Genomic DNA, 23,065 nt, shown 5'->3' with positions numbered 1-23,065 from the left:
TCTGCAGGAAAATCTGCATCAAAAACGCATGGATTTTTACCTGCGTTTTCTGCCAAGAGGTGCAGATTCTGTGCAGAAAATTCTGCAGGCAAATCTGCAATGTGTGCACATACCCTAAAACGACTGTCTTACCCGTGACAATCCCTTACACATTCTCTATGACGTCATTAAGTCCGTTTGGATAGAGGCTTGGTAGCCTATATATCCAATAGGACTTCTTTCGATTTAATAATTTATTCCTATTATTAACCCCTTTTGGTATATGTTCCAATGGTGTAACCGTGATACAGAAGCATTTTTGTGCTTCAGCAGAAGATGACGGGACAGACTATGTTTAATGTGCCCGTTCTTTGAATTATAGCGGTGACTGTTCATCCGGGCACTCAGTTCCTGGGAAGTTCGTCCCACGTATTGAAGCCCGCATCTGCAAGTCACTACATAGATAACAAAATCTGTCCTATATCTGAGACTCTGATTTATTTTAATTGTTCCCCCAGTGGTATTAGATCGAATACTCCTTGCTCCATGGTCAATGATCTTACAACATTTACCGTATATACTCGTGTATAAGCCGACCCCCCCCCTAATTTTGCCACAAAAAACTGGGAAAACTTATTGACTCACATATAAGCCTAGGGTGGAAAATGCAGAAGCTACTGGCAAATTTCAAAAGTAAAAATAGATACCAATAAAAGTAAAATTAATTGAGACATCAGTAGGTTAAATGTTTTTGAATAGCCATATTGAATCAGAAGTCCCATATAATGCTCCATACAAAATACGCCCCATATAATGCTGCACAAAGGTTAATAATGGCCCCATAAGATGCTACATAGAATATGCCCCATATGCTGCTCCATAAAGGTTATGGCCCCATAAGATGTTCCATAGATTATGCCCCATATGCTGCCCCATTAAATGCTCCATAAAATAGGCCCCATAAGATGTTCCATAAAATAGGCCCCATAAGATGCTCCATAGAATATGCCCCCATATGCTGTCCCTATAAGATGCTCCATTGAATATGCCCTCATATGCTGCCCCCATACGATGCTCCATTAAATATACCCCCATATGCTACCCTCATAAGATGCTCCATTGAATATGCTGCCCCCATAAGATGCTCCATTGCATATGCCCCCATATGATGCTCCATTGAATATGCCCCCATAAGATGCTCCATTGAATATGCCCCCATATGCTGCCCCCATAAGATGCTCCATTGAATATGCCCCCATATGCTGCCCTATACGATGCTCCACTGAATATGCCCCCATATGCTGTCTCCATAAGATGCTCCATTTACTATGCCCCCATAAGATGCTCCATTGAATATGCCCCCTTATGCTGCCCCATAAGATGCTCCATTGAATATGCCCCCATATAACCCCCCACTAGGAGGGAATTTATGGCTCAGACACGTACGGTAATGCATTTAGAGGAAAGCATTTACAGGCAAAGGCATGGTGAAGGAACTTTCGAAAAAATATGGTCCGCCTGGATGGCGGTGATATGATTGCTAAGACTCTCAAGTATACCCGGCATAAGGAGTATTGGGGGAGGGGGGGATGGCTTTGATTGTATTATTACAAGATATGTGAATTGTTACATGTATATTGATATCCACTGTTTATTGTTTAAAATCTTTTGAAACCTAAATAAAAATAACTGGTTTAAAAAAAAGAATATGCCCCCATATGATGCCCCATAGAGTATGCCCCCATATATTGCTGCTGCCGCTACTGCAGGTATTAAAAAAAAAAAAAAAAAGACATACTCACCTCTTGTCCCTGGGGGCCAGGTGCCGGTATGCTGAGCAGGAGACACCGGCGCGCTATGGGGGACAGGTGTCGCCGCTGGCTCAGGACCCGCCACCTGAGATATTCACATTTCCCAGTTCCAACGCTGCTCACCGCTGTCTGCCCGCCGGTCCCTGTCTGTGACTGTTCTGGCAGAGGGCGCTCACTGACTACGTCAGCGCGCCCTCTGCTGCCTGAACATCACTGACCCGGCGGGCACACATCGGCGAGCAGCGTTGGAACTGGGACAGGTGAATATAGCATATACTTACCTCCCACTGGCGCGTCTCTGCAGCCCCGTTCTCCCTTCCTTGCTTCAGCGGTCATGTGGTACCGCTCATTAAAGTCATAAATATGTGCATATTCATGACTTTAATGGGCGGTACCATGTGACTGCTGTAGGAAGGAAGGGAGACCGTGGGACAAGCAGGGGCACTGCAGAGATGTGCCAGTGGGGTCAGTATGATCTGACACCCCCGCTCCCCCAACTACCCCCTGGCTATATGACTCGCGTATAAGCCGAGTGGGGGACTTTCAGCACCCAAAAAATGGGCTGAAAATCTCGGCTTATACGCGCGTATATACGGTACTTTGTTTGAAGAGCACCTGTATACTCCCGTATTTACCTTCCCTCCATTCACATTGGTATTATTTCCTTTCATATTTTTTATTTTTGTAACCTCTAATTTACTTCGAGCTACAATATTTTTCACTGTCGCCCCTCTCCTAAAAGTTATTCCTGGTTCACAAGGAAGCATTTTCCCAAGAATCACATCTTTTTTTAAAATATTCCAATATTTTTTTCTAAGGGATAAGGTTTCTCCTTGTGGAGAGTGACATACCAGCTCTGGCTTGTCAAGGTAAGGAGGCTTATTCGCTGTGTATGCAGAGCGCCACATAAAGCCCCGCCCACAGCCCCGCCCTAGAGCACGAAAATCTCATTAACTGAAAACTTCAAATAAAGATTTACTGTTGTCGATCATAAAAGCGAAGTTTGGCCAGAAAGACTGGACCTGGTCTCTTAGGGGCCACATGAGCACAGAAGGGAGAGAAGGGAGATTCATCCAATAAGATCTCAGGGATCTAGGAAGCCAACACCATCATTACCCTCCGCTTTCTCTGATCCATCATAATACTTTTCTTGAAGTGATTTTCTAACTTGTCAGCACATTCTACGTACGCTGTCATTTGGCTTCGTAGTTTACAGTCCTGGGCAGGTAACGGTCAGCGTCTCCTAATCCCAGGGGATAGGTGGATCCTACAGGTTGTAAGTTCTATAGAAAAGGGCTTTCAATGCCCAAAGTCAATAGAACAGTTTTGGGAGGAGGAGAATGTTGTGGTCGGGAACCTAAATGGTGATCACACGATTGTGATACGGCCGGACTACACCACCGATAAAGCAGCCACAGCCGGTGACTGAGAGGAATCTGTGACGTCTCTGCAGTCAGTGGTCACTACTCACCTGGGTAGTCATATGTGGGAATCTCCTCTTTACACCGCTCATCACCCCGCACATATGTCTCTGTAGTATTAATATGGGTCAGATCTTCACCCTGAAACAAATATTGTAAAAGTCACAGATTTAGAAGTCCCATCTATGATCAGCTCTAATCCTGCCATCTCCACCGCTCTCATTACACAGATATAAAACATATAATACTGGTGGATAGAACAAGACTGAGCACAAGAGCTTCACAGCCGTCTGCACATCATAGGGGAGATCTCCTGACACCTTCTCTCCATCTACCTGATGATCCTGAGGAGCACTGGCATCTTCCTGTTTACAGTCCTGTGGGAGAAGAGGACGGGGACATCTCTCTGGTGTTGTCCTCTTACTGGATAGATCTGGAGGAAACACACACAGGGACTGAATTAATTCTCTACATACAGATAATTATAGGCCGTGTGTCTTTAGTCCTGTCTATTACCTGGTGATGTGAGGGGCTGGGGAACCTCCAACATGACGTTCTTGTACTGATCTTTGCGTCCTTCTAAATACTCCCACTCCTCCATGGAGAAATAGACAGCGACATCCTGACACCTTATAGGAACCTGACACATACAATGATACCGTCATCCCCCCGATCCCTTCATAGTGTTACTGTATAATGTCCCAGCAGTGTCACCTCTCCAGTCAGCTGCTCAATCATCCTGTAGATGAGGTCTAGGATCTTCTGGTCATTGATGTCCTCATGGATCAGGGGGTGAGGTGGAGGCCCCGTGATTGGGCTCAGGGCTCTTCCGCATCCCTCAGACACAGGGTCCTGACAGCGATCACTAGAGGTCTTCTTCACCACTGTGTAATCCTGGTTATGGAGAGACAAAATAATAAATCTCACTACAGACATTCCCAGAGTCCTCACCTCTCCAGTTCTGTCCATCTGTTATTCCCATAGATAAGAATGATGGAATGTGACGTCATCAGAATCTCTCACCTCTCCAGTGAGACGGAAGAGGATCTCTAGGGTGAGGTGTAACATCCTCTCCACCATCTTGTCTCTGTCCATATCCATCTTTGATGGGTAAATCAGGAAAATTCTCTTATATAGAAGATCTTCACTGAGAGGATCCGATATTGTAGAGACCTGAATGAGAAGAAGATGATCTGATGTAACATCATAAGAATCCTGTGTAATAATACAATTACTGGAGATAATAAGGGAAACATAGGAGGAGATTTATTATCTTACAGGGTTTAGTTTTCTTCTTTACATCTCTATATATAAAAGTGAATGTATGTATGTATGTGTGTGTGTGTGTGTGTGTGTGTGTGTATCACGAAGCAGACCAGTAGAGGGAGACATTTCTTCAAATTCAGGGCTCAATAAAAATGTAGGGCTGAAAGTCTATAGGAGGGAGAAGGACAGAGAGGTAGGAGAGCTGGGGAACAGCAATGTGAGTGATAGAAGGGTGTGGAGCATAACGAAAGCATATCTCTATATACGAAAGTGAATGTAGGCGACAACACCTCAGCAGACACTGCCATGGTGGGAGAAATCTAGCATCCCTGGGAACATAAACTCCCAGCCATTGTCTGCCCCCAGAAAGGAGCAGAGAGCACAGGACAGAAATGAATCACCCCCTCCCTGCCCATATACCCATATATTAGGGGTAGTAGTCCGGTGGCTCTGGCTGACGGGATGATGTGGGATATTAGGGGTAGTAGTCCGGTGGCTCTGGCTGAAGGGATGATGAGTATTAGGGGTAGTAGTCCGGTGGCTCTGGCTGACGGGATGATGTGGGATATTAGGGGTAGTAGTCCGGTGGCTCTGGCTGATGGGATGATGTGGGATATTAGGGGTAGTAGTCTGGTAGCTCTGGCTGACGGGATGATGTGGGATATTAGGGGTAGTAGTCCGGTGGCTCTGGCTGACGGGATGATGTGGGATATTAGGGGTAGTAGTCCGGTGACTCTGGCTGACGGGATGATGTGGGATATTAGGGGTAGTAGTCCGGTGGCTCTGGCTGACGGGATGATGTGGGATATTAGGGGTAGTAGTCCGGTGACTCTGGCTGACGGGATGATGTGGGATATTAGGGGTAGTAGTCCGGTGACTCTGGCTGACGGGATGATGTGGGATATTAGGTGTAGTAGTCCGGTGACTCTGGCTGACGGGATGATGTGGGATATTAGTGGTAGTAGTCCGGTGGCTCTGGCTGACGGGATGATGCGGGATATTAGTGGTAGTAGTCCGGTGACTCTGGCTGACGGGATGATGCGGGATATTAGTGGTAGTAGTCCGGTGACTCTGGCTGACGGGATGATGTGGGATATTAGGGGTAGTAGTCCGGTGACTCTGGCTGACGGGATGATGTGGGATATTAGTGGTAGTAGTCCGGTGGCTCTGGCTGACGGGATGATGTGGGATATTAGGGGTAGTAGTCCGGTGGCTCTGGCTGACGGGATGATGTGGGATATTAGGGGTAGTAGTCCGGTGGCTCTGGCTGACGGGATGATGTGGGATATTAGGGGTAGTAGTCCGGTGGCTCTGGCTGACGGGATGATGTGGGATATTAGGGGTAGTAGTCCGGTGGCTCTGGCTGACGGGATGATGTGGAATATTAGGTGTAGTAGTCCGGTGGCTTTGACGAGATGATGTGGGATATTAGGGGTGAGCTGTGGAGGGAAAGAGCGGGGCTGTGGAGGGACAGCGGGTCACGGATGTAGCGAGCCGCAGTGGAGGGATAGAATGGGACTGCGGGTGGAGAGTGGGGCTGTGGAAGGAGAGAGCGTGATGGTAGGTGGAGAGCGGGGCTGGGGAAGGAGAGAGTGTGATGGTAGGTGGAGAGCGGGGCTGTTAAGGGAGAGAGCGGGACCCACAGTTAGATAATATGCCCGGGCAACGCCGGGCTCTTCAGCTAGTCTACTAATAAAACCTATATATTTAGGCCACAGACAACAAGCAGTTTCCTCCTCGGAGTCGGCAGCTGAACACGTTCCTCATAGACTCATCTTCCATAACGCTAATTCTCGTCTCATTACCGACACTGGAATCGGCATTAGCAATACTGCAGGAGATATTCATTACATGCAAGATGAGAAATAACTCCTTCATGATGAGGACGACATATTCATCTTCTACTACGGCTCTAGAGACAGATTTGGCCAGAGTCGGTCACTGCCTCCATCCCAACCGGCCGTCTATATGAAGGTTTCCCGTCTTCCCCGCGCTGGAATCTTCTGTCACGTTAGATCTCAGCTCTGAGTCACACACAGAAGTTTGATGAAGTTTTATAAAAGCTTTTTTGTTTCCACAAACATCATGGACAGAAATGATCTGATCCCAAAGTCTCCGTGTACAGTGATTTATGGGGTTTATTTCGGGCCTTAGGCTTTCCTATATTGCAAGAAAAATACCAGAAAAAAAAAAATAGAATTAGACTTACCGATAATTCGGTTTCTAGAAACCTTCCATGACAGCATAGGAGGTTGTCTCCATGCCCTAATGGGGGACAGGAAGCACGAGAGGTTAAGAGGTCCCTCCCACCTCCCTCTCACCAGTGACTTATAACTGATTACCATAGCACCGGTTACCTTAAGATTCTCAGAATTTGTCCAAGACTACAGGGAGGGAAATAGTGGCGTCGTGGAAGGTTTCTAGAAACCGAATTACCGGTAAGTCTAATTCTATTTTCTCTAGCAACCTTCCACGACAGCATAGGAGGCATAACAACCTATACTGCACTAGGGGGGGACAACGGCCTGAAGAACTTTTCGGCCAAAGACTAAATCCCTGTTGGACATAAGGTCCAACCTGTAGTGTTTCGAAAAAATATGAAAGGAGGACCAGGTTGCTGCCTTACAAATCTGCTCTGAAGATGCGCCTGCCCTCAGCCCATGAAGTAGAGGTAGATCGTGTTGAATGCGCTTTGATCCCTGTAGGGGAGTGATGTTTTGCGCCAGGTATGCTTCAGAGATAGCCTTTTTAATCCAATTGGCAAGTGTTTTTTGCCACCTTCTTTCCTCTGTTTGGACCAGAGGTATGGATGAATAGGTTGTGGTCGATTCTATAAGGCTTGGCACACTCTAAGTAGTGGAGAATTATTCGCCTTACGTCCAGCGTATGAAACACCTCTTCTTTAGGGTTTGCTGGGTTTTGACAAAATGAGGGGAGAATTATATTCTGTGATCTATGAAAGTCCGACACGACCTTTGGTAGAAAAGACGGATCAATGGAGACAATTATGGAGTCATCTCTGACTGTTAGGTAGGGTTCTCTGATTGAGAGAGCCTGTAGCTCTCCTATTTGCCTTGCTGAGGTTATTGTTATAAGGAAGGCGACCTTACAGGAGAGCAGCTGAGAAGTACAGGATGGCAGGGGCTCAAAGGGTGATTGAGTGAGTCCAGTAAGAACCACGTTCAAGTCCCATGGTGGAACCGCAACTAGCTTCTTCCGGGGGCGCCCCCGGAAGAAGCTTGTTGTGAAACGCGCGTTGGGGTGGAGGAGGCTGCGGCGCCCACGTCTCTTTGAGCTTACAGTGACCAAGTATTGTTATTTAAGGCATACAATTTTGGTTATACTATTTTTAATTAGGTCTATTTTGGAGCGGTTCATGTAGGTAGATTAATATGAGGACTAAGGCTAGTTTCACATTAGCGTTTACTAAGCCCCGCCCCCTGCCGCGCCTTCGCCGGTAGCTCCGCCAGCGGACGCATGACGCTGCATGCGTCCTGCGTCCCCTATCTTTAGCACTGGGGACGGAGGCCGTGCGCAGTATGAGTTTGGCGGCGCATGCGTCCTTTTGACGCTGCGCCGACCAGCGCCAAACGCAACAGGTTGCAATTTGGTGCGCTCCGTCAAAAGGACACATGCGCCGCCAAACGCATACTGCGCACGGCCTGCGTCCCCAGTGCTAAAGATAGGAGACACAGGACGCATGCAGCGTCATGCGTCCGTAGGCGGAGCTACCGGCGGAGGCGCGGCAGTGGGCAGGGCTTAGCGGCGGCCGTGCGCAGCCCGGCGCTGCGGCCGTAAACGCTAATGTGAAACTAGCCTTAGACGTCACCGTCATGTTGCCGCTATATTTCACACTTTATATGCATTGTGCCGCCTAGGGATCTTAGATTTAGACTCATTTAGGTATTTAACCATTTATATATAGCAGACCATTTTGAGGATTGGTGTGAATTATTTGCATCTTTTATTAAACCCTTATATTGTGCAATATCTGCTTTTGTGTGATTTTTGTGCCTTATTATCATCATGCCTGTTCATATAAGATTGCTGTAGGGTATTTTGCGTCTCCTTTTGGGCATTTTTCTCTGTTTTTAATATATTATTAATAAATTGATTAAAGACATTTTTTCTGGATCTCTTCACTTTTTTCCGGCAGTAGAAATTATGTTAGTCCGGAATATTGTTTGATTTAATAGCTTTTTTGGATGCAGCCTAGTGGCTGATGTAATGAATCTTCTTATCCACCTGTGATTGGCCAAGTCACAGTCAAACATGGAGCTTAATTCTGATATCTGTACTTTCAGTGTGCTAGGTTTTAGACCTAGCTCAAGCCCCCTCTGTAGGAAATCCAGGATACGAAAAATGTTAGGGTTTCCTGGGTCAGGCAAATCTGGCAGACACCATGAGGAAAACTTTTTCCATATTTTGTTATATATAGCAATGGTGATCAGCTTCCGGGATTTCTGGAGGGTGTTTATTACTGCCTCTGATAGACCCTTGGCCCTCAAGATCTGGGTCTCAGTAATCAGGCCGCTAACCTCATTCCCCGGAGGTTTGGGTGATGTAGCGGGCCCTGTAAGAGAAGGTCGTTTTCCAGGGGTAGGAGGACTGGCCCCTCTACCTGTAGCTCTGTAATTAGAGAATACCAGCTCCTTTTTGGCCATAGAGGAGCTACTTGGATCTTCCTCAGGGTTGCGGCAAGGATTGGAACTGGTGGTAAGGCATATGCCAGACGAAACCTCCACTTATGGGCAAAGGCATCTACCCCCCCAGGGATCTGTCCCTGGGGTTCAGGGAAAAATAGTTTCTCACCCGAGCATTTTCTCTTGAGGCCAGTAGATCCACCTCCGGGAGGCCCCACCTGTTGACCAGCTTCTGAAAGATTTTTTCGTTAAGGCTCCACTCGCCAGGCTGGATGCATTTACGGCTCAGGAAATCTGCCTGAAGATTGGAGGTACCCTTTAGGTGGACTGCTGTTAGAGACCGGAGGTGTCTTTCGGCCCAGGAAAATATTCGGCCAGACAGGCCCTCTAGACTGCTGGATCTTGTACCACCTTGGTGTCTGAGATGGGCCACTGTTGTTACATTATCCGAGTAGACTCTGATATGATGGCCCTGAACTACCGTATTTTTCGGACTATAAGACGCACCGGACCATAAGACGCACCCCAATTTTCAGAAGGAAAATAGGGAAAAAAATAATGTGTCAAATGGGGGTCCGTCTTACAGTCCGAATTCAGCTTACCTGGGAAGGGATCCGGCACAGGTGGAGGAGTAGTCACAGCAGTCATTCAGTGGTCCAGGCTCGTGCGGTGGCGGCTCTGTGCTGGGGCAGGTGGGTTGTGCTGGGGCAGCTGCGCTGGGGCTGGGGCAGGTGGGCTGTGCTGGGGCAGCTGTGCTGGGGCAGGTGGGCTGTGCTGAGCTGGGGCAGGTGGGCTCTGCGGGGTGAGGGTGGCGGCGGGCTGTGCTCCGGTGCAGGGGCGGCGGCTCCGCCGGCATTTCCTCGCTGCCCGGAAGCCCCCGCACATCCCTTGCTGGCCGCTGCCATGTTGCGGTGGCCTCCGGGAACATGGCCGCCGGGAAGATGGCCGCCAGTCTGGGGACGGCGCATGCGCAGGTTCATATCTCGTCCCGAGATCTCGGGGGACGTGATTCAAATCTCGGCAACGAGATCTCGTCCCCTGAGATCTCGGGACGAGATCTGAACCTGCACATGCGCCGACCCCGGACCGACGGCCATCTTCCCGGCGTCCATGTTCCCGGAAGGGATGTGCAGGGGCCTCCGGGCTGCGAGGAAATGCCGGTGGAGCCGCCGCCCCTGCTCCGGAGCACAGCCCGCCGCCACCACTGCACCGCAGAGCCCCGGAGGTTAGCATATTGCGACCATAAGACGCACCCCCCGCTTTCCCCCCAAATTTTTGGGGAAAAAAGTGCGTCTTATGGTCGGAAAAATACGGTAGGTGTCTTGCCGCCAGGAGAGCTTCCTCCACAGCCTTCAGTTCCTTGAAGTTTGAGGACTTTGCACTCACTCTCTGGCTCCACAACCCCTGGAATGGTTGTTGGGACACTACGGCTCCCCAGCCTTTTTTGCTGGCATCCGATGTTACCGTGACCAAGGGGATTTGGGACCAGTTGATTCCCCTGCACAGATTTGTCCATCCACCATGCTAGCGAAGCTTTCACTCTTCCTGGGGTATGGACTCTTTTGTTCAGGCAGGTGTGATCTCTGTTCCAGTTTCGCAAGATATGGGACTGGAGTATTGTGGAGTGAGCCTGCGCCCAAGGTACCGACTGGATGCAGGAGGTCATTGACCCTAGTATGGACATAGCTGACCTGAGGGTCGGGGACCTCTTTCCTGAAGCTCGAGATTCTTGAAATTATGGACCTCTGATGTTGCTCCGGGAGGAAGGACATTTGTTTCCTTGAATATAGGAGGATTCCCAAGAATTTTATCTGCTGGGAGGGTTGGATCTGCGACTTTTCTATATTCGGGATCCACCCCAGCGATTGGAGAATACCCAGAGTTTGGGTCACCTGGTTTACCAGAGTCTGGTATGAGGCTCCTATTATCAGCAGGTCGTCCAGGTAGGGTACAATGTATATACCTTGGCTTCTGATGTGGGACACAGTTTCCGCCATAATTTTGGAAAATACTCGAGGGGCAGAGGATATTCCAAAGGGAAGTACGTTGTACTGATAGTGCCGGATGTCTGGACCCTGACGGATCGCAAACCTTAGGTACTTCCTGTGAGAAGGATGTATAGGAATGTGAAAATAGACATCCTTCAGATCTATGGTTGCCATGAAGTAAGACGGCCCTATCAGAGGAATTGCGGTCTTTACCGACTCCATCTTGAATCTGCGATATGCGATATGTCGGTTGAGGCCCTTGAGATTTATTATTATTCTTGCCTCTCCTGTGGGTTTCTTCACTAGGAACAGCCTGGAATAATGCTCCCTTCCTTGTTCCTCCACAGGGACCTGAGAAATTGCGTTTGATTGTAGAAGGAGTTGAATGCCGGATTTTAGTGCTATAGTCTCCCGAGGTGGTAGGGAGGTAACTCTTATACCCCGCGGGGGGAAGGATTCAAATTCTAGTAGTAGGCCTTCTTTGATCACACTGAGGACCCAGGGGCTGTTGGAAATCAACTGCCAAGAGTGAAAGAACCTCGAAAGCCTTCCCCTCACCGGGGTCGAGTCATTGCTTCTCTTGTGGCTGTTGCTGCTGGGGGACCAGGATATTCCTGCCTCTCCCCTTAGCATAACTCCATCTTCCCAACTTTCCCTTACCTCTCGGCTGGGATTGTTAATTCTGGGGGGCTCGAAAAAGCCGCTTTTTTGGAGTCCTCTGCTCAGGAAGTACCTTCTTTTTGTCTGTGGCCTTTTCAAGAATTTCATCTAAGGCCGGGCCGAAGACATGTTCACCCGTGAAGGGCAAAGAGCAGAGCTTCACCTTGGAGGTAACATCCCTGCTCCACGTTTTACGTTTTAAGCCAGAGGGCACGTCTGGCAGAATTGGACTGTACCATAGCCCTGGCAGAGGTGCAGATCATCTCCATCGATGCATCCGCCAAAGAAGCCTGTAGCTCTTTGTAGTATAGGAAGGGAGTTCAGGAGGTCACCTCTTGAGGTTCCCCGAAAAATATGACTCTAGTTCCTCTATCCATTGGAAGAGAGACCTAGACACGCATGTGGACGCAAACCCTGACTTTAAGGAAAAAGAAGAGGTTTCCAAGGCTTTCCTTAGGAGGCTCTCTGCTTTATGGTCCATCGGGTCTCTAAGCTGGGACGCGTCATCAAAAGGAAGGACCGTTTTCTTCACCACCCTCGCCACCTGGACATCAACTTTCAGGATGTCCCATTTAAACTCCTCTCCCTCCAGGGGGAATCTATGCCTGAGTTCCGAAGGGGCTGAGTAGCTCTTCTCTGGGTACTCCCATTCCTGGGAGATCATATCTACTATGCTCCTATGTACTGGGAAAGCTGTTCGCTTGGGTCCCTCGAATGCCCCGAACATGCGGTCTTGTGCTGACTGATTAACAGGCTCATCCTCTAGTTCCATGGTGGCCCGTACTGCGCCGACCAGCTCCTCCACATATTCTGTGGAAAGGAGGTATCTCCTAGATTCGGCTGAATTAGAGGTTCCCGGTTGTTCCCAATCTTCGGAGCCTGAATTATATGATTTTTCTGATTCAGACTCTGAGTCTTCCAACTGAATTTTCCGTTTTTTTGGGGGTGGTGAGCCCACAATCGGAGGGAGTGGAGGAGGTGGAGGGGGGGACAGTGCGGCCAGGGAAGTCTGAACCTGGTGAGTAACCAGGCTGCGAATTTCGTTAATTAGTGACGGGTGTTCAGCCCTGACCACCCTGTCTATGCAAGCTTGACATAATTTTTTCGCCCTATTTGAGGGGAGTTTTGCACTGCATATGGCACATTTGGCCGACTTGCTGGTGGTATTGGTGCTTTTGTGGGCAGACTTTTCTCCCTATAAGAAAAGGAGAAGTATTTTGAGGACCTCTAGCCCAAGATCGCAACACTAGGACCCACCCCAGTTATACTTACTGTGGCAGCGCTGGGCTCTGCAGACGCAGGGCAGGAAGAACCGTACATACTGACTGATTTGCCTTACCTGTCGGCGTCTTCCGGCGGGTTAATAAAGGGTTAATCCTGCCCTCAGCGCAGTATTTTCATTTTCCCCCTCCTCCTCCCTGGGTCCCGGGGCAGGCACAGCAAGTGCTGGCGAGCTCCGCACGCTGGAAGCTGAATGGGGGCCACCATGACAAGAAGTTGTCATACATACCCCGGAAGTGACTGCGCGTGACGTCACTTCCGGGTCACCGCACGGCGTGCAACAGGAGAAGGAGAGACCGGAGAGCTGCGGGAGGCCTCCGGTCGGGGAGACAACCTCCTATGCTGTCGTGGAAGGTTGCTAGAGAAATAGACTTCAGTCTAAAGGTACTGTCACACTTAGCGAAGTACCAGCGATCCCGACCAGCGATATGACGCGGTCAGGATTGCTGGTACATCGCTAAGTGGTCGCTAGTGAGATGCCACACAGGCAGATCTCACCAGCGACATCGCTGGGGACGGGGGGTCGCTACTTACCTGTCACACTAGGTGATCCTGCGTCCTCCCGCCCGCGTCCACGCTCGTCTCTCCACAGGAAGCTGACGACGAGAAGCGGTCCAGGACGTTCTCGCACGATGAGAGATAACCAGCGGGGGAGCGGGTTGTAGGTAAGTATCAGACACAGCGATGTCGCTAGCAATATCGCTATAACGTCACAAGTTATAGCGATATTGCTAGCGATATCGCTTAGTGTGACAGTACCTTAAGAGAGGATTAGAATTAGGTCCTGGCAACGAGAATCGCCTTATCGTGGCTGCCAGATACACATGAATTGGCCAATTTATGCGCTAAGCATTCTCAATTCTTCATATCTCTAGTGCAGTAATGCAATTCAATCTCCATATTTCATGCTTTAGCATTACAGAGTGCTGCATTTCGTTTAAATGTATATATGAATTGGCGACTCTAGGAAAGCACCTGTTCAGACCTAATTTATGTTTGGATGTGACAGTCAATATTTTATTTATTACTAATATGTGGGGCACATAGGTGACATTACTAATATATGGGGGCACATAGGCGGCATTACTAATATATGGGGCACATAGGGGACATTACTAATAAATGGGGACACAGGTGACATAACTAATATATGGAGGCACATAGGGGACATTACTAATATATGGGGCACATAGCGGACATTACTAATATATTGGGCACATAGGTGGCATTACTAATATGTGGGGCACATAGGGGACATTACTAATATATGGGGCACATAGGGGACATTACTAATATATGGGGGACATGTGGAATTATTAATGTATGGGGCACATAGGTGGCATTACTAATATATGGGGTCACATAGGTGACATTACTAATATATGGGGGCATTACTAATATGGGGGCACTACTAATATATGGGGGCACACAAGGGGCATTACTAATATATGGAGGCACATAGGGGACAGAACTAATATATGGGGGCACATAGGGGACAGTACTAATATATGGGGCACATAGGTGGCATTACTAATAAATAGGGCACATAGGTGACATTACTAATACATGGGGGCACATAGGTGGCATTACTACTATATCGGGGCACATAGGGGACATTACTAATATATGGGGGCACATAGGGGTCAGTATTAATATATACCGTTCTTATTACACAGATATAAAACATATAATACTGGTGAATAAAACAAGACTGAGCACAAGACCTTCACAGCCGTCTACACATCATAGGGGAGATCTCCTGACACCTTCTCTCCATCTACCTGATGATCCTGAGGAGCATTGGGATCTTCTTGTTTACAGTCCTGTGGAAGAAGAGGACGGGGACATCTCTCTGGTGTTGTCCTCTTACTGGATAGATCTGGAGGAAACACACACAGGGACTGAATTCATTCTCTACATACAGATAATTATAGGCCGTGTGTATTTAGTCCTGTCTATTACCTGGAGATGTGAGGGGCTGGGGAACCTCCATTATGACGTTCTTGTACTGATCTTTGCGTCCTTCTAAATACTCCCACTCCTCCATGGAGAAATAGACAGCGACATCCTGACACCTTATAGGAACCTGACACATACAATGATACCGTCATCCCCCGATCCCTTCATAGTGTTACTGTATAATGTCCCAGCATTCCCAGCAGTGTCACCTCTCCAGTCAGCAGCTCATTCATCTTGTAGATGAGTTCTAGGATCTTCTGGTCTTTGATGTCCTCATGGATCAGGGGGTGAGGTGGAGGCCCCGTGAGTGGGCTCAGGGGTCTTCCCCATCCCTCAGACACAGGGTCCTGACAGCGATCACTAGAGGTCTTCTTCACCACTGTGTAATCCTGGTAATGGAGAGACACATTAATAAATCTCACTACAGACATTTCCAGAGTCCTCACCTCTCCAGTTCTGTCTGTTATTCCCATAGATAAGAATGATGTAATGTGACGTCATCAGAATCTCTCACCTCTCCAGTGAGACGGAAGAGGATCTCTAGGGCGAGGTGTAAGATCCTCTCCACCATCTTGTCTCTGTCCATATCCATCTTTGATGGGTAAATCAGGAAAATTCTCTTATATAGAAGATCTTCACTGAGAGGATCCGATATTGTAGAGACCTGAATGAGAAGATGATCCGATGTAACATCATAAGAATCCTGTGTAATAATACACTTACTGGAGATAATAAGGGAAACATATGAGGAGATTTATTATCTTACAGGGTTTAGTTTTCTTCCCTGACATCTACTAATAAAACCTATATATTTAGGCCACAGACAACAAGCAGTTTCCTCCTCGGAGTCGGCAGCTGAACACGTTCCTCATAGACTCATCTTCCATAACGCTAATTCTCGTCTCATTTACAGACACTGGAATCGGCATTAGCAATACTGCAGGAGAGATTCATTACACGCGACATGAGAAATAACTACTTCATGGTGAGGACGACATCTTCATCTTCTACTACGGCTCTAGAAACAGATTTGGCCAGAGTCGGTCACTGACCCCATCCCCACCGGCCGTCTATATGAAGGTTTCCCGTCTTCCCCGCACTGGAATCTTCTGTCACGTTAGATCTCAGCTCTGAGTCACACACAGAAGTTTGATGAAGTTTTATAAAAGCTTTTTTGTTTCCACAAACATCATGGACAGAAATGATCTGATCCCAAAATCTCCATGTACAGTGATTCTTTCTAAGGGGAACACGCATGTGAGGGGGTTGCACGCATTAAGCAAAGCATCACATTAGCTAAGCATCCAGCAAAAGACAGTTACTCCATGACAGTCAGGACAGCAGTCAGGTAACCAACATTTTGCTTTCCTTTTTAACCATGTCCTTCATTTCTATCCTCCAGTGTTCCCTTGCCATCCACATTCACGGCCCCATCCCTCCTCTATCACCACTTATACACATCAGCCCCTCTATACTTCCCTCTCCCATGTTCAGCTCCCATGCACTTCTCACCTTCCTGAAAAACCTCAGCCCATCTTGCCCAAACACATTGCACAAAAAAACTCCTAACATTTCAAAGAACTACTTGCTCCTTATGTTCCTACTTTTATTGATTTCAGGGGACATCTCCCCCAAACCCAGACCACCTTCCCTCAACCCCTACCCCATATCAAAACCATAATAATTTTATTAATATTACTTGCATTCCTTCAGCTCCTTTTAATTGTGCCCTCTGGAATCCAGGTCTGTATGTAACAAACTTCCTTTCCTGCACAACTACTTTGTGAACAATACTCTGAATCTGTTGGTCCTCACCGAAACCTGGATTCAGGACTCTGACACTGTCTCCCCTGCTGCCATTTCCATGGTGGCATACAATTTACCCATTCCACGAGACCAACAAGCAGACCTGGTGGTGGAGTTGGCATACTCCCCACAATGCACTTTCCAGGTCATCCCCCCAGTTCCATCACTCTCATTCCCTTCTTTTGAGGTCCACACCACCAGGCTCTTCCGTCCCCTCCACATCAGAGTAGCGGTCATATACCGGCCCCCAGGCTCACCCACTCACTTCCTTGACCACTTCTCAGCCTGGCTGCCGCACTTCATGTCCTCAGAACTACCAATCCTTATCCTAGGAGACTTCAACATCCCCTGTGACGGTGTGATATGTTATGTGGGTATCATTTTGTGTCTATTTATATTTTACGGATTTCCATTGTGTTCTCTTGTTGCCCTGTATCATTCCGTGTATTCCCAATATTGTCTAGAGTCTCAATTACCTTCCAAAAGTCTGATAATTGAATTAGCTCACTTACTGTCTGCAGCCTGACTGTATCTATGCCTCTTGATGAACCCCCTGTAGTGCCTTAATCCCCAAGGCACCTTTGTCAGGTCTGGGAGGCCTGAAAACCACCCCAACGTGTCTGACTACCCCTGGACATAATGAGGGGGATGGGGAGGACAGGAGCTGTACAAGTCAGACCCTGTGTGGTTATGATCATGTGAAGACAGCTCGTCAGAGAGAAGGAGAAGCATATGGACATATTTTATCCTCTGTCTGCTGGATTATTAGACTCTCATCTCCTTGGACATTCATCCTGTTACTGTACTACATTCGTGTTCTGTACTATTGTATCCTCAGTGTGGTGGATTGTTTATGGACCTTTTAGTTTTGCCTATAATAAAGGTCTTGGGATTGTTCACATTTCCCTCGCTCTGTTGATTGTGTGGTTTCGGAGAAGGACCCCGTGACAACAGGTGGCAGCAGTGGGATCAACAGAGTGTAACCCATTGGAGAACCACCCACAGAGTGAGTTCAGAAATTGGACTGTATCCAGTTTACAAGAGAGAGCCAGAGACCTGGGCCTGAACTACCAGGGACTGACTAAAGAAGCCTTAATTGAACAAATGGTGGGTGCTAGCCCGGCCACCTCCTCCCAGATGTCTGAAGGAAAAGCACTGGAGACAGGGATCCCCGCCCCAAAAAGCCAGTGGTTGGTGTGGTACGAAGAAGAGATGGTGGTTCTGGGCCCCGGTGTCTCTCAGGAGTATAAAGAAGAGGCTGCCCGCTGGGCACAGCGGAGACAAGAAGCAATGGAGCTTGAAAGAGGGAGTAATGCAATGTGGAGTGTAAACCCAACGATCCGGGAGCCTGTACAGATCACCCGGAAAGAGTTTAAGCCATTTGATGAGGCCGGAGATGTGGAGGAATTTTTCAAGGACTCTGAGCAGCAGTATGCTGTGATGGAGGTGCCCCACTCTGGCTGGATGAGTTTGATAGTGGGAACGGAAGCATGGCGGAGGCTTACCGAACCATTTACCCCACCTCGCCCAGTGCATCTTGTGCACTCCATCCCGTCTGAGGAAGAGCTACCATCACCCTCACCATAGATACCCCTCCTGGAGTGTATGGACTCCGGCCTTTGTCCTTTAGCTACCCAGAGCAACAGCAATGCCACCTGCAGGATGTCTTAATTGAAGGATACAAAGTGTCAGGATTTAGAGACACGGGGGCATTCCTGCCTATCGCTGACCTCCGTGTGGTTCGACCCGAGGCAATTCACCAGGGTCCAGGAATTCCCATTGTCCTGGCAGTGGGTGCCCGAAAATATATATAGCGAGCTTCTGTGCATTTGGATTATGGTTGTGGAGAAAAACTGGGACGACTTCCTGCAGATATCCTCCTTGGTAACGATATTGGGGAGTTACAGTGCCAATTTGTAGGAGCAGTCACCCGACTACAGGCCCTTCAAGCACTACGTCATCCGGACCTCACCGGGGAGCAACCACCACGAACCGCATCAGGTTTGGTAAGCAATACGTTCGCTGCCACTACATTGGGAGATTCTTGGGACAGAGAGGCGTTTAGGAGAGAAATAGAGGGTGAAACTACCTTAGCAGCCCTTAGGCAAAAGGCAGAAACTGGGCACATGGGGACGGCTTCACTCGAGAAAACGGACTGTATTATCATGTAACAAAAGTCAGTGACAAGGGCAACCCTGAAGCAACGACCAGGCAACTCATTGTCCCTCAGAAGTACAGAGCACAGCTAGTCCAACTGGCCCATGACATCCCCTTGGCTGGACATCAAGGGAGGAAAGGAACTGAAAAGAGACTCAACCAAAGTTTTTACTGGCCTGGCATCTCGCAGTCAGTAGCCCATTATTGCAGCACCTGCAATGTGTGCCAGAGCATGCGGCATCCAGGAGTTCGACATAAGGTACCCCTGCAATCCCTGCCCATAATTGAAGAACCATTCCAACGTGTAGCTGTCAACATCATAGGTCCTCTGGCCCACCCCAGCTGGTCGGGGAAAAAATATATCCTGACAGTGGTGGACTATGTCACTCGGTATCCTGAAGCTGTGGCCCTGTCCAGTATTACAGCAGTAAAGGTAGCCAAGGCACTTGTTACCATCTTTACCCGGGTAGGGTTTCCTAGTGAAATATTATCAGATCAAGGCACTCAGTTCATGTCAGATCTGGTACAGTCCCTATGGCATACCTGTGGTGTTCGAGCCATTCGCACCACCCCATACCACCCGCAGACCAATGGACTATGTGAACGCTTTAATGGAACCCTAAAAAATATGCTGAGGGCTTTTGCTGATGTTGAAAAAGACTGGGGAAAAATATCTGCCACATCTCCTCTTCGCCTATCGGGAGGTTCCCCAAGAGTCCACAGGGTTCTCTCCCTTCGAACTACTGTTTAGCCGGAAGGTCCATGGGCCTCTCACTCTTCTGAAAGAACATTTGGAGGGAGACAACTCAGATACCGGAATGCACATCGCTCCCTATGTTCTAGAGTTCAGAAACCGTCTTGCCCAGCTAGCTACCTTGGCTAAAGAACATCAGCAACTGGCCCAGTCCAGAAAAAAACCCTGGTATGACCGTAATGCCAGGACCCGGGAATTTATGGAAGGACAGCAAGTGCTCATGATTACTGCTTCCCCTGCCAACAAGCTTCAAGCAGTGTGGGAACGCCCTTATCAGGTTGTCAAGAAAATTAATGACACTAACTACGTTATTGCCCTGGACTCTAGTGGTCGACGACAGAAAACCGTCCACAATAACATGCTGAAAGAATACCACAACCGATCTCTGCCTGTTCTAGCCGTCTACCAACCCCCTAGTAATATTGCCAACGACGAGTGTCTCCACGATCTTCTCCAGGTCGCCAAAGCAGGAGGATCACAGGAACAAGTGCCCCTGGGCTCCCATTTATAGGATATACAAAAGGACGATATTTTCGCCGTACTAAGGCCGAGGGCTGCTGCTTTCTCCTCAAAGCCAGGGAAGACTACTCTCACCAGCCACCATGTGGAAACCCCTGGACAACGCCTCATCCAGCAGGCTGCCTACCGGGTTCCAGAGGCTGTTCAAGGCATGATAAAGGACCAACTAGAGGAGATGAAACAACTGGGAGTCGGTCAGCCATCTCACAGTTCTTGGGCCTCTCCTGTCGTCCTGGTCCCCAAGAAGGATGGTACAACACGATTCAGCGTTGATTACAGACGATTAAATGATGGCACCAAGAGTGATGCTTACCCCATGCCCAGGATTGATGATCTATTGGATCGTCTGGCCAGTGCCCAATTTGTGACCATGTTAGACTTGAGCAAGGGGTACTGGCAAATACCCCTAACGGAGGACGCTCCGGAGCGCTCGGGCCTTCATTACTCCATTTGGGCTTTTTGAGTTCCTGGGAATGTCCTTTGGGATGAAAACTGCCCCAGCTACTTTCCAGAGACTGGTAGATGGACTGTTAGATCAATGTCAAGACTTTGCCTGTGCTTACTTGGATGACATTGCTATTTTTAGCACAACCTGGGAGGAACATCTTAAACACTTGGGCATAGTGCTAGACTGTATCCTTACTGCAGGACTGACCATTCGCCCTGATAAGTGCCAAATAGGGATGGCTGAGGTGCAGCACCTCGGGCATAGAGTAGGGGGTGGGACCCTAAGGCCTGAGCCTGCCAAGGTGGAAGCCATTAGCAACTGGTGTAGACCCCAGACTAAAAAGCAGGTACTTGCATTTTTAGGAACTGCTGGTTACTATCGAAAATTCGTTTCTAATTTCAGCACCTTGGCGAAGCCACTAACCGACCTGAACCGCAAGAACATGCCTAGGAATATGACGTGGACAACTGCATGCGAGGATGCCTTTTCAGCGTTAAAGACTGCCCTCGTCACTGCTCCTGTCTTGGCTGCCCCTGATTATAAGTGCAGGTTCCTCGTACAGACAGATGCATCCACCTTTGGGATTGAGGCAGTACTTAGCCAAGTGAACGCCGCCGGAGAAGAACATCCTGTTGCTTTTGCCAGTCGGAAACTACTGGATCGGGAAGTTGCCTATGCCACTATTGAAAAGGAGTGCCTTGCCATCGTATGGGCGCTAAAAAAAAAAAAATTTCAGCCATACTTGTATGGCAGAGACTTTACAATTGTTACAGACCACAACCCCCTCACATGGCTGAACTGCGTATCTGGAGACAATGGAAGATTGCTGCGGTGGAGCTTGTCCTTACAAGCCTACAGCTTCTCCATCCAATACAAGCGGCAAAGCCAACACCACAACGCCGATGGACTGCCTCGACAAGAAGAACCATAGGCCCCCAGGCTGACCTACCCCTGCCATTGTTGTATAAGGAACTATAAATGATTGAGCAATGTGGACTTAAGTGAGCAGGCCAGAGGTCTGTGTAGACCTCATGGCGTGCTCACTTATTATGAGGGGGGAGAGGTTGTGATGGTGTGACATGTTATGTAGGTATCATTTTGTGTCTATTTATATTTTACGGATTTCCATATTGTTGCCCTGTATCATTCCGTGTATTCCCCATATTGTCTAGTGTCCTAATTACCTACCAAAAGTCTGATAATTGAATTAGCTCACTTACTGTCTGCAGCCTATCTATGCCTCTTGATCCACCCCCTGTAGTGCCTTAATCCCCAAGCAGGGCTGTGGAGTCGGAGTCGTGGAGTCGGAGTTAGTTTTGGTTGGAGTCGGAGTCGGTAGAAATGTACCGACTCCAGCTTTAAAAAAAATGTATTAATATTTCATAATTGAACTTTCATATGAATTTTATAAATGTTACTCAAATATATATGTTCTATCAAACTATGAACAACAGTGATCATAGAATCATAGAATCGTAGAGTTGGAAGGGACCTCCTGGGCCATCTGGTCCAACCCCCTGCTCAAAGCAGGATTCGCTAAATCATCCCAGTCAGATGTCTGTCCAGCCTCTGTTTGAAGACTTCCATTGAAGGAGAACTCACCACTTCTCGTGGCAGCCTGTTCCACTCATTGATCACTCTAACTGTCAAAAAGTTTTTTCTAATATCTAATCTGTGTCTCCTCCCATTCAGTTTCATCCCATTGCTTCTAGTCTTTCCTTGTGCAAATGAGAATAAAGTTGATCCTTCTACAATGTGACAGCCCTTTAGATATTTGTAGACAGCTATTAAGTCTCCTCTCAGTCTTCTCTTTTGCAAACTAAACATTCCCAAATCCTGCAGCCTTTCCTCATAAGACAGGGTTTGCAGACCGGTCACCATTCTGGTCGCTCTTTTCTGAACTTGCTCCAGTTTGTTGGTGTCTTTTTTAAAATGTGGTGCCCAAAACTGGACACAATATTCCAGATGAGGTCTGACCAAAGAGGAGTAGAGGGAAATAATGACTTCACGTGATCTAGACTGTATGCTTCTGTTAATACATCCTAGAATTGCATTTGCCTTTTTTGCTGCTGCATCACACTGTTGACTCATATTCAGTCTGTGATCTATTAGTATACCCAAGTCTTTTTCACATGTGCTGTCACTTAGCCCTATTCCTCCCATTCTGTATATGCTTTTTTCATTTTTATTGCCCAGATGTAGTACTTTGCATTTCTCCCTGTTAAAAACCATTCTGTTAGTTGCTGCCCACTTCTCCAGTTTATTTATATCTTTTTGAATCCTCTCTCTCTCTTCTCTAGTATTAGCTATCCCTCCTAGCTTTGTGTCATCAGCAAATTTAATCAGTTTACCCTCAATTCCTTCATCTAAATC

General features: G+C 48.0%; 1 protein-coding gene across 1 annotated transcript in view; it reads right to left on the bottom strand.

Moving 5' to 3' along the window:
• Positions 1–23,065, bottom strand: part of LOC141051431 (uncharacterized) — a 244,984-nt gene that overhangs the window by 118,944 nt on the left and 102,975 nt on the right. The window contains 9 exon segments of the mRNA XM_073548362.1: positions 3,262–3,352; positions 3,547–3,644; positions 3,728–3,851; positions 3,926–4,105; positions 4,235–4,384; positions 14,831–14,928; positions 15,012–15,135; positions 15,218–15,397; positions 15,523–15,672. Coding sequence (XP_073404463.1) covers positions 3,262–3,352; positions 3,547–3,644; positions 3,728–3,851; positions 3,926–4,105; positions 4,235–4,384; positions 14,831–14,928; positions 15,012–15,135; positions 15,218–15,397; positions 15,523–15,672 — 1,195 coding nt within the window.

The sequence above is a fragment of the Dendrobates tinctorius genome, unplaced genomic scaffold, assembly GCF_039654945.1.
Source record: "Dendrobates tinctorius isolate UK_male_01 unplaced genomic scaffold, ASM3965494v1 ptg000157l, whole genome shotgun sequence".
Taxonomy (NCBI): Eukaryota; Metazoa; Chordata; class Amphibia; order Anura; family Dendrobatidae; genus Dendrobates; species Dendrobates tinctorius.
This window is presented reverse-complemented; position numbering and strand designations above follow the sequence as displayed.